Source organism: Coloeus monedula, assembly GCF_965178545.1.
Source record: "Coloeus monedula genome assembly, chromosome: 14".
Classification (NCBI taxonomy): Eukaryota; Metazoa; Chordata; class Aves; order Passeriformes; family Corvidae; genus Coloeus; species Coloeus monedula.
In genome coordinates, this window is record NC_138794.1 from 2,567,334 (window position 1) to 2,579,999 (window position 12,666).

The 12,666-nt window shown below is 43.6% G+C and overlaps 1 protein-coding gene across 2 annotated transcripts in view; it reads right to left on the reverse strand.

Annotated features, from left to right (window-relative positions):
• Positions 1 to 5,459: 5,459 nt before the first annotated feature.
• The window catches only part of FBN1 (fibrillin 1), a gene marked incomplete at its 5' end in the record, with an annotated part of 144,034 nt that continues 136,827 nt past the window's right edge, over positions 5,460 to 12,666 (reverse strand). Inside the window, 5 exons of one of the 2 annotated variants that reach the window (XM_082290967.1) lie at positions 5,460 to 5,945; positions 6,696 to 6,870; positions 7,908 to 8,139; positions 11,388 to 11,507; positions 12,326 to 12,454. In XM_082290967.1, the coding sequence (XP_082147093.1) occupies positions 5,562 to 5,945; positions 6,696 to 6,870; positions 7,908 to 8,139; positions 11,388 to 11,507; positions 12,326 to 12,454 (1,040 nt within the window). In that variant the 3' untranslated portion in view covers positions 5,460 to 5,561. Of the gene's footprint in view, positions 5,952 to 6,695; positions 6,871 to 7,907; positions 8,140 to 11,387; positions 11,508 to 12,325; positions 12,455 to 12,666 lie in introns of both variants that reach the window. The other variant, XM_082290966.1, reaches the window with a different exon arrangement.

The window sequence follows — 12,666 nt, forward strand, 5'->3', positions numbered from 1 at the left end:
TCAGGTCCTGCTCACCAGCAGTGTCACTTTTGATTACCTCCCTGCAGCCTGCTGGCCTAGATACTTACCCAAAATCTCTTTTGTAGTAGAAAATTACCAGGCACTGACACTGGTTTGGTTTTTTTTCTTTGAACTGGTGCTGCTGCACCTGCAGTGGCAGCATCCTGGGTGGGGTACCTATGGGAAGAGCCTCTCCAGGGGCCGTGTGCTAGGGCACGGGGTCACGCTCCTGGCTTTCTGAAGAGGGTGGGGAGTGGCCAGGGCTCCAGCAAGCTCCATCTGAGATGCATTTTACTGAAGAGGGGCAGTTCCCATGGCTTTGTGCCAGCTGGGGCTGTCATAGCTGATGAGCCCCTGCAGCTCCTTGTTGTCCTCTCCAGGGACACCTCAGTGCTTTGGAGTTACTCCTGGAAGAACAGGCATTGCCTGTGAGCTCTCCCAAACCAAAACATCTGGTTCTCAGATCCTGTCCTGTAAAATAAGGATGACAAACACATCCCAAGCTCACAAGGGTGTAGTGAGGAACATCCTACAGCCCTGGGAGCCATAGAGAAGCTCATAAACAAACAAACCTGCAGATGTGAAAGCCAAGCCAGGGAGAGGGCTGGGCCGGCACTGCTGCCATGTGCAAGGGAAAGGTCCAGCCCAAGAGAGGGGAAAAGCCCTTCCTGGGTATTTTACAAAGGCTTATCACAGTGTGCCTTTGGCCTGGAAGTACTGAAATACAGTATCTGTCTAGACTCTCCAGACAAAACCACCTACATTTCTATGTGCACATATGGGCACGTGTCTAAACAGGCTGAGGACTTGGCTGTACACAAACAAGCAGCAATGGCACACACTGGACTGGCTGGCACCAGCATGGGGCTGCAGCCCAGCTTTGCCAGCACATTCCCACTGATTAGGCAGCCTGGGCCTCCACAGACACTTCCTGCCATTGCTGCATGGCACAGTAGAAATAGAAAGGAGAGCACAAAATACAAAAACAAACACTTCTTTGACCTCTCTGGCCCCAAGGCTCCTCTCCTGAACTCAACAGGAAGCTAGAAACTGAGAAATTGGCTTGGGCGTGATATTCCTCAAAAGCATTTGTTATGAGGGTGTGAAATATTTGGCAAGTTTTAAGGACAACAGAAGCAGATTGTTGGAATTTGTCAGAGCTGAAGTCATCGACATCTTCAACGTTTTTGCTGCACAGAGGGTCTCATCTTCAGGCAAACCAAAGCACACAGCCCACTCCAGTGGGATCAGACTAAAAAGTCTCCAGGAGCAGCACCAGCCTTGGTGAAGCGCTCACTGAATGGGGCTGCAAACAGAACCCTGCTGCCGACCACTTCCACTGGCCTGGCACCAGCAGTGCCTCTGCCTGCTCCAAGAGCAGCCAGGCCACATCCCCCTCTGAGGGGACAGCTGCTGGCCCCAGCAGCACCTGCCTGGGGACCTGCAAGGGACAACTCAGCAGCACAAAAGCACCAGAGCTGCTGCAGGACCAGCACATGTGAGTGAAGCAGAAGTCACGTGCATTGGGGTGCTTTAGGCCACTGAATTACTGCAGCATTCTGCCCTCTCCCTACTGCTTTCCCTCTTGCTACTACTGCAACCTCTGTAATCATTTATATTTTCATTGGTGTAAATGATGGCATATTTTGCCCCAAATCACACCTGTCTGCTTGCCCCGTCTCAAGTTCTCTCAGCATCCTGAACAAGCATGACCCTGCAGGTTAATGTGACGTCCCAGACCTGTGGTGCCGATACTGTTTGCACGCAGAGCCCTCCACACAGCTCTGTGTAACCACAGGAGCTCACACAGAGGCTGCTCGGGTCTCTGCAGGCATCCAACATGCTCAGGCCACAGGCAACAGCTAGAAGCTCTGGGATTTTCCTGACACAAGGGTTTTAGCCAAGTGCTATTCTGCCAAGATTGTGATAACATGAGGGCTTACTCTGGGCAAAGACTCTGGTAGGACATTGCCAACCCAGATTTACTGGATTTATCTGGTGTACATCATATCTTGGCCTTAGCTTCTGGCCACTCCTGCAAGCAGGAAAGCTGCAAGATTTGCTCTGGGGAGAGAGTGAAGCAGACAATATCCTGGGTCCAGATGTCCCAGTTTTTTGAAGCTGGTGTGTCCCATTAGCTCCTGTCCTACCTGCCACAGGGCAGCTGGGGGGCACTGAGAGAGGTGAACAGCTCCTGCAGCTCCAGCCTCATCCAATGCTGAACTCTGGCTTCCCTTCTGTAACTGAAAAGACAAGATTTTCTCATCACAGTGAAGAGAAGGTCTCTCCTCTTCATCTGGTGCCTACTCAGAAAGTAGGAGCACAACACAAGCTGTTAACTTCGCTAATTTGGGCAGAAACCATCAGATCCACAAGAGCACTGTGAGGCTTTAATGGTTCAAGTGGCCATTCCTTCACAGCCAACATCAATTTTTAGAAGTAGTGAGAAAGCTTTTGCAATGCCAGTGCCAGCACCCCCAGCTTGGCCTAGAGCAGCAGGTTTGGTGCCTCGTGATTCACTTACCTGTTGTGGTGCTGCTGGCGGAGACCAGCAGTGCCAAACTTGGGCCCAGGAAGGTGCAGACAGCTGCTGGACACGAACTGTGGTGTCTTGCTCTCCAAACAGCTCAGGCCTGTCTGTGGAGTCTTGACCTGATTAGCTCTTCCAAAGCACAAAGCTGAACTTGAATCACAGCATAGAATATTTATCTTAGAGAAAACCTGAGTATGACCCTTTAAGACCTGCCATAAGAAAGCAAACACTTGGGGTTCTTTGAAAGTCAGCTTAAAAGAGAGACTGTGGAAACAGTGGTGTTCTGCCAAAATACATGTGGGCTGTCAAGTTTACAAGATACTGTTACAACACACAATAAGAGAATGATTTTCTGTGTACAGTAACAAGCCACCGTTGTTAAACTCTGTTAAACAAAAATTAGACTTATTATCCATGCAATCATCTATGCAGAGTCATATGCACAATCGCAATGGAGGGAAGACACACTTATTTCAAATATTTAAGCATTTTGCTATTTCCTTGAATTTGAAAAATATCCTTTAATTGCAAAAGGATACACATTCAGAAAGACCTCTACTTCAGTCTGTCTTGTGCTTAGAGTCATTCTGTGGTCCCACTATCAAATGAAATACAGCAGATTATTTCAAAATCCCACAGCAAGTTACAAACCACTTTTTAATTGCAGGTTTCGTGCAATGTTATTGTGCAACCTTTGTGCTTCACTGAGACGCCAAGGAAGCTGCAGAAATTCAAACTAATGGAAATGATCATACATATACAGCAACTAAAACCAAGAAGCCAAAATTATATACCAGTTAAAGAGCACTGCTGCAAAGAGACAGATGAATAATGTACAAAAAAGTGTATTTTTATGTGCAGACTGGTACTGTGAGACTGGCTTTTCCATTTTAAAATGACTATAAGAGCTACTGTCAAGATTTCTTGTTTCTGAAGCATAACAAAGGCAATTTACAGAACTGTGTGGGTAATGCTGGGGCTGCTGGAACACAGTCAAAGAACCTTTGGCATCATAAGGTGTTACATAGAGCTTAAATGTAAACCAACTGTACTGGACAGACTCCTGTCAGGTCTTTCTGAAATCATCCTTCTCAGTTCCTCTCAGTGTTTAGGGGCTGAGAAAAAATACTTAAACTGTACACTTAACTATAAGCTATACAATCATGAACACTGGCACTAAAAATCATTCCCAACCTGCTGATATGAGTGCCATTTGCAACTGTAAAGTTTTGGTTATATCTCACCATAGTTATGCAACATGTGGAAAAAAATACACCGTTCAACATTTTGACACACAAATAAAATCCAGACACGGTCTATTAAAAATATTAAAGTAATCCTGTGCACAAGCTCCTTTTTTATATAGTTATATTTGTTATGCAGAAGAAATCACAGAGAGCTGAAATCTAATTACAGAAAACAATACAAGTTGGGGTGAATTATAGGAGTACATTTCCCTTCCAAAGCTATTATAGCTCAATATATGCTCCCTCTATCAACTACAGTGCTGTCTCAGCAGCACTTCCAGCACTTCTTTCTTCCAGATTTTTATAGCATCACACCTCAGTACAATGTTCTGCTGCTGCTAAAAGATACACCACGGCATCTGCATATACAGGAACATCCACATCCTTGAATAATTCACTTGATATTAAAACCCATCTGCATCTTGTGATGGCTTCTGGTATTGGATTATTCCACTGCTATCACTCTTGGATTATTTGACAGTAACTGTTGAAGTAGGAGTAAAAGAATGGAATATCTTAAGGCAGTTTTAGCAAACAAAGACTTTTCACACTTAACTGTGTTTTCTGTATAATGATTTAAAATCCACTTCTGCATGTTTTAGCTATCAAATTACTTATTGACAGGACTACTCAAGTCATGTCATTGGAAATGTTCTCACTTCCTTTCTGGAGCCACACAGTAACTTGAGAGAGGTCCACTGCTGTTTAGATTTGTGAAGGTTTCTGTACTTCTTCTGTTCTTCCTTTGCATGAAGAATGAACAGCAGCAGCAGCACCTTCAAGGAGGAATCACCTGGACACACAGACAGATACACAGACAACCCTACTGACAATGCCTGAAGTAGAAGAATGCAGTTTATCACACTTTTAGCAAGAACACAAGGCCACAGAATAAACTAAAAAAAAAAACTGTTTTATTGTGACATTTATGACATTGAACCCTTGTTGATATGAATGACTATGGGTACTCTTGACATGTTACAATATGTCATGGTGTAGGATGGCACTGATTGTCATCTGACTTTTGAGAATGTTTAATGGTCCCTACTGACCTCAGTGCATTTTGGCAAGTCACAGAAACTTTATCATCAGGTTTGTGTATACAGTTAACAAGTAGTTGGTCTTACAAGCACCATTACAAACCCTCACATTAAGGGTATTATTAATCTAGTTTACAAATGCTTCATTGATAAAAATAGCATGATTACAGTATACACACACTTAATTTACATGTAATGTATTATAGGCATAACTGAGATAAACTACTGAGCTAACTTTGGTTGATTGAAGTATTTAGACTGAATAATGGCAATTTTGGCTTCTAAGTTGTGTAAATATTACAGTGCATTTATAAATCTAGGTTGAAAATTTACTAGCACCAAATGGATATCATAAATGGCTGACCTAGTAAGTTGTAGTTGGAGAAGCGAAGTTTAAGAATTACAAAAATAGAGCTGTCCATCAGTTGAAAGCACATTCTTGTACCTCTGCTGAAATGATGACGTGTCTCAGCATCAGTGGCCAACTTCGAATGATAAAAGTCCCAGTTTTCAAGATTCAACATATCAAGGTAGCTCAGCTACACGTAAAAGCCTGAGAAAGTGGTAGTTTTGAGCTCATGTATTCATCCTGTACCTTGTTTATGTAATAGTATGATAGTGCTCGTTCATACAAATGTACTCATGTGAGATTGTACCTATGATATGGAGAATCTGATTGGGAGGAATATTCAGTCCTACCTATCTATCTTTGGTTTAATTATTTGGTCTTTGGTTGATGAATTAATGAAGCAATATCTGAATTTTCATTTTCAGGTTATCTCCCAGCTCACCACTGAGGTAGTCTTTGTCATGTTTCGCTTCAAGCTGGTTAAGTTCCTTCTTTTTATAGAGTGGAATACTACTGATTTGTAATGAATAATTTCCAGGCACTGGCTTCTTCTTTGTGAAATGAAGGTAACTTATCCCGTCCTTCTTATTGATTCTAAAGAAACCATCTTCATTTCCGGAGTCAATTAAATATCGGTTATGGTTTGTCAGTGTTGTGAGGGCAGGGAGCAGTTCCAGGATGCGATCTTTGTTACTGAGATCCGAGATATTGATGGAGAAGACTGCTGCTTTCTCAATATCCCAGCTGGCCAGACTGATTGGCGGCTCCAGCTCTTGCTGATCCTGCATAAGAACAAAGGATGTCAGTTGGCTTTGTCAGCGAGCGTTTCACACGTGCCTGTGTGTGTTTCTTGCCCAGCTCATTCATTACTAATTAAACGATTTTAAAGAGGAGGTTCTGTAACATCATCTGTCAAATCCACTATTATGGGCCTAGGACTCCTCAGGATCAAGTACAGAGTTTGTCACCACCCCTGTGTGGGTAAGAGGAGCTCGAGACATGCACTGGAAGTTTCTGTGCATGGGCCTTGCCGCCTGCCAGATGAAGCCCCTCCATGCTGGGAGCCTGTGACCAGCCTCCTACAAAGAGAGCAAACAAGGCACACTCCACCTCTCTGCCAGGGGAGCCACAGGCTGAGAGAACAACGTGTGAAGGAGAGCAGGGTCTGTGAGGGAGCCACAGCACTTCAATGGGATTTTCTGCTTTGCAAGATTTGTTTGGTTTAAGTGTGGAGACACGGCAGCCTGCAGGTACAGCAGAGTGCTGGAAAAGCCACCTCACTCTGCACCTCTGACTGGATGGTAACATTCCAGGCAGCAGCACATTAGCTGTAACATTTTCATCTGGAAAGCAAGCAAAGCTCTACATCACCTCTGAGACAAAAACACTACCTGACATTCAAAACCAGCTTTGGCCTACTTCAGGGTGTAGATTTTTCCTGAGATATTGTCTCTTGGCACACCTCCCTTTGAGTCCAGCTTTCACAAGACAGCCACAAACTCTCTCCCCCAGAAAGGGTCAATTACCTCTGTTTCACTTGCAGTTTCATTAGTGCTCCTGCGCTTCCTTCCTCTCTTGGGATAGCCATTGATTTTACATTCATAACAAGCTTCTGGAGAGAGGGAGTTGTCATCTACTTCTCCACTGAGTGAAAGCTCTTGTCCTTGACCTCTGCCTAGCCCCACTCCAGAAACACAGTGTCTGAGGAAGGAAGAAATTCAAAATTAACTCCAGCGAGACACAGATCTTATCAAAAGCTGAATTTGGGGGACTGAAAGTACAAATAATTAAGCAATTATGTTGCATTCATTTCCTAGGAAAAATTTCTGCTAAAGTCAACAGACAAAATTCTCACTGAATCACAATGAGGCCACTCTTATTTCAAGAATCTGCCTTCATGGGTTTTTGCCCAAGAGAGACCTGCCAACATTTAACAGTCTTAAAAACACAGGCTTAAGCTCTGAGTTGTTGTTAGCAATTTCTGTTTTCCAGCCTGGAACACATTTAAAGAGACCAATTTTTAACAACTGCTGAAAAATCTGAAAAGTGAGATCTTTCATAATGCATCCCAAAGCTTTTAGTCACTTACAAAATTTAAGCCATGATCTTTCTGCTTTCCATTTGGGTTGCTTGGTCCTATATGATGCCCAGCCCTAACACTCCCACCGGGGCAAGGGAAAATTGCTTTTCTTGTTAAAGCAGACATTAAAAAAATATTAATTTGAAACACAGAAGAATATGGAACATACAAGAACATGAGAACATACAGAGTTGTTATTCCAACCAGCAGGTAAAACCACTTGTATAATATAATTTCTTTTTGCAGCTGGCAGGGGGTGTTATTATTAATGTTTTATTTGTTGTTTCTTCTTTAAGGAGACAAGTGAATCACAGCAGAGTGTGAGCTCCCAACTGCCAAGCTCAGAGGACTTGGAAGGCTGCTGGGGTGTGCAGGAGAGGTGGAAGCAGTAGCTTGATATAGAAGGATTGCACCTGGTAGCCCTGACCAAATTTCAGTTTCAAGCATTAAAACCCACCCTTTCCATGGTTACCTTTCCCCACCCACCCTCCCCTGCAGATCTCCAAAATCAGTAGGTGCACCCAGCTCTGGAGCGCCTTCCCAATCCTATCCCTCTTTAATTGCTGACAATCCCCCTGGTTCTGCCGCTCCACACTGCAAAGAAAGGAGTAGGCTATGACCCCTTGGTATCTGTTAGTTTAGAATGAGAATCCCTTACCCTTGTCCTATTCTGAAGTAACCAGGTGGACATCCACAGACGTAGCCACCTTCAGTGTTTGAGCAACCGTAACTGCATGGGGCTTGTGCAGAACCGCATTCATTGATATCTTGGCAACCTCCACTAAACTGCTCATACTGAAATCCAGTAGGGCACATACATTTATAGCTTCCCAAAGTATTGTGGCAGGATGCTCCTCCACAAATGTGTGCACTGAGACATTCGTTTTCATCTGGAAAAGAAGCAGAATATACCACATTAACTTTTACCCTCAGGTACAGTCCAGCCTTCCCCTTGCACAGGTCATGAACATTAGCTGAATGTGCTGCCACCGCAGATGGACACAGAGAGCTGGGCTTGTCCTCCCCCTTGGCTGGGGCAGTGGTCCCTGGGAGATGACTACAACCACAAAACAGCAACACTGAGGCTACTCTACAGAAGATGTTTCATACCATGTCAGCTCATACTCTGGAGAGCAGAGAAACAGAGGAGGTAGCTTTTTTCCCCAGAAATAACTGAGAAGAATAAAACTTTGTGCAGCAAACAATCTGGTCAAGTAATCTCTTGTTCATAGTGCTATTCAACATTAATGAAAAAGAGTAAGGAATCAAGCTCTGACACCTTCTCCAGGCATTGAAAATTCCTCCCTACACAGTCACATTTAAATATTAGATATAGGTAAGGTACGGGAACAAGTAGTAAAGTAAAAATAAAAGCAGCTGTAGATACAAAAGACTGCTACCTTCTGAACCAGTCCTTTTCCAAACTTCCCAAGGGTGGCACTGTAGGAGTTTGGGGTCAGTTCAGGTTTATTTGCTGAAAATGGCTACTATTTGAAATGAAGCTGGTCTGATTATTATTGTCCGATGTGGCAAATTGCTTCAAAAAGTTCTGAATATTATTGTTCCCCATTTTCTGTGATAAATGCCTATGTACATTGTGGGTGTGTGCACACATAAGCAACTCCATTTGGGAAGTACAGAGCAGCATCTCTGACCTCAATATCCAGGTTACAGGAGAATAAGTACTAAGTCAGAGCATTATTGTCTTTTTCCAAACAATATGGCTCTTTGTTCTTTGTTTAAAAGTAATGTTTTTGCTTCTTGCAGCCTGATTCACGATGTGGTGCACTGTGGAAGTGCCTGAGCAGGGGATGCAGTCATAGACTGCACAAGACATGGGAGGAACCAAAGCATTCTTCAGTGATTATCTAAATGTGTTGCAGCAACATAAAAAAATCCCTGAACGATTCATTAAATAAGCTAAAAAAGACACAAACTGTTTGGAGAGTTGGGATTGCCAAGGAATATGAAGGCATTGTCACGGAAAAACCTCATACATGGATTCTTCCCTGTGGTACACCCAGGAGATCCAGACAAGTATCCTAAGAATATACAGTTACAGACAGTACAACGTGAACACGTGGAGACCACAAGGTACTAAAACCTGAGGCTGAATCCTGTGTTCCCAGAGCCTGCAGGGGTTTGCCATTAACTCAGAGCGATGTTTCAGTATTTGTCACACCTCACAGCAACTATACCAACATCATAAGTGCTTGTTTGGGCCACAGGAAGTTACTGCACCAAAAGCAGATTCACTCCACAGCAGCAAGGAAGGGGATACTAATGAGGTTAATTCCCATATTTTGGGTTACTGTTGGAAGAAAAAAATATGAAGAAAAGAAAAAATAAGTTTTGGGACCCTCAAGACTCTACACAAGCTGTGCTGTCAGGCACGAGCCTTGCTCTCCTGTGCTCTGTAACACACAGCTCTGTCATGCTCAGCTTCAGCAGGAAGGAGAAATGCTGTGAGGACACAGGGACCCAAACCTTCCCTGCAGCTTTGGACTTCTGCCTGGACTGCCCCATGTCCAAGAAGGTGGAAGTGCTGGCTGAGTTTTGCCCCAGCTGTGGCTCTCAGAAGAATTCTCCCTGGTGAAGTTTCTGATGGACCAGCATCTCTGGTGCCAAGGCTGAAGCCTTTCTTTCAGTGGGGCAAATACTCAGTGCTTGTGTATTTTGAAACTGGTATTCTCTGGATAAATCTAAACAGTAGTCAGTGGGCTCAAAAGCTGGAATACCAGTGTACACCTGATTTGGAAATACACTTAGTTAAATGCTTTCACCCAGGAAGACCTGGAAACAGGCAAGATGTTTCACAAAACTCAGTGCTGCACTTCTTCAGATTCCAGTGTCCTCCAGCAGCCAGATGTGACAGTGCTGGTTTGTTGGGGGTTTTTTAATCCTCCTGCAGATTAAATTCTAATTTAACCCTAAACTCTGCTAATTTAATTAACATTCAAAAGCCCCACATGTTTGTGTTCCCTCCTTGTTCCCTTTATGTTACAGGCACAGAATGCTACAGCAAAGCAAATCTCACTGCAAGGACTGCATATAATGTCAAGAGGTTTGGTAAGCACAGTTAAAAGTGGAGACCTCCCTGGAGCACCACTGTGATAACAAGGCAAGGCATCTTTATGTTTTTGAAAGCAAAGAAAGCCAAACAAAAAGCTATAAGACCCTTTGTTCTCAAAGAGGTCATCAAACACCTCTCTGGGTATCCACACAAGACTAGCTTGCATGAAGTCGATTAAATGTGATGAAAACTGCACATAACTCTCACTAGAGGAAAAATGATTCCTGTTTCTCTTGTTTGAATATGCTGCATACTACACTGCTGAAACAGAGGCTTTTCCCATGACTGCTGCACAGGCAGCCCCATCTATGGGGCTCAGAGACTTGGGATAGCAACAAAGTTTGGATGGGAAAGAAATAGGCATTTAATTCACCAGTGTATTTACTTATTAACATAAACTTATGAGCACCAGCATTTGTTAATTATAACCAGATTTGCCCTGTAAGCCCTCACTCTAAACTGCATCCCAAAGCTTCAAGGAAGCATCTTTAGACAGACAGCTGCAGGTTTGCTCAAATATGACAAATTGTTAATTCTGTACAGAGGAAGGGCTTAAACACAGCAGCCTTCCTGTAGGTGCTGTAAGAATGACAAAAGCACAGATCAAGTAGGATTTTAATGGAATTTGAAATGCTCGGGGCCAGAAGTTGAATTTTACAATTTAACAATCCGAACTTGTAGTTCTGAGAGTGCCAGGCTCAATCCACCATCCACTCTTAGACAGGACCTTTATCCAAGCACAGCCCATCGCAGAGCTGAGTAAGATATCCTTTGTACAGACCACAAAATACACAAGTAACACGAGTTTCCTCAAAGTCAGTACAACCTCTAGCACCCTCAAGGAGAGCTTTGTGCTTAAACACTTTTGAACCAGGACATGAGCTACTGGGTGCTTCATACCCACTCCGCCTTCACAGCAGGACACACTTGTAATGAAACTCTGTTGAACTTATGAAATTATAATCAGAAAAAGAAAGTACAGCAAACTGCACCACTGCCCTTCACTTCTTGCTGCTAACAAAGCTAACATGCATTTTAATATATGAATTTACAAAAGTGACTTGCCAACACATTGGTTCCACTGGTAATGCTGGAGATATCCTTGTGGGCAGCTGCACCTGTATCCTCCAATTATATTTTGACAGCCATGCTGACACCGGTGGTTTCCATCACATTCATCAACATCTAAAAGGGTGAGACACACTCTGAGTTTTGGGAGAAGCTCAAATTATGCTGAATTTGGAAAACATGTTACAAATTATCATATATATTCATTTATCATATATATAGCTATATTTCAGGATCTTCCAAACACCTGACCACTTTGGGCCCTTCAGGTTTGGATTTGTGGCTCCACATCAAGTTACATAGGGCTGAAAACCATGGAAAGCTCACATTCAGCCACAATTTCAGTTTTTGCATTCTGCTGTGGAGCAGACAGCAGAAAGCCATTTTTATATGGGATCCCTAATGCTTTCCTAAGGGTCCCAGCTCCACAGCAGACAGACCCTTGCTTTTACCCAGGCATCCAACCCAGAAATCCCAGGATATCTCTTTCAAAACAACCCAAACTCTGTCCCAGGACAAGGCTCTGAGGACCCAGAGGAATAAGTCTACAGCCCTTGAACTCTCTCTTTAGCAGGTCACCTTGGAGATGCAAGACTTCCTGTCCTTGATAAATCCCTCAGAAATCCCTGTAGGATTCAGAAGAAGTTCACTGAATTTACGACACTTAAACTAAAACATTCCAGGCTATGTCTCCTCAGAAAATATCTATCCATGTCTTTAGAATCCCAAAACATACCCATTTTTCTGGCCCATGGAGAGAAACGATGCCTTGTTGCTGAACTTCTGTACTCCCCCCCACCCCCTTCAACCTACACACGCTTACTTCTGTAGGTTTTGGTGTTTACTCCATAGGTCCTTCCTTGGACAACAATATGGCTGAAAGAAGATTAAGGAAGCAAGAGAAAGCCAAGTTAAATGCACTGTGTTGTACCCACCTTCACAGCTCTGCCCAGTTTGATCAAGTGAGAAGCCACGTTGACACTCACAAACAAAACTTCCTGGAGTATTCTGGCAAATGCCCTTTGCACCACAAAGATTGATCTCAGTAGCACACTCGTTGTTGTCTGAGGGAAACCAAAGCTCAGTGTTAGCTTGTAGTTGTCATTTCAAAGCTGATCTTTTGGCCACACTAATGATGGAGAAGGTAAAGGCACATCAGCAACACAGGTGTCCCACTGCCCTCCCAGGCTCTCACTTGGCACTACAGGACAGCTCACACTGCCTTCTTTTGAATTTGGAAACACAAAAGTAACAGGAAGGGAAACACTCCTTTTCT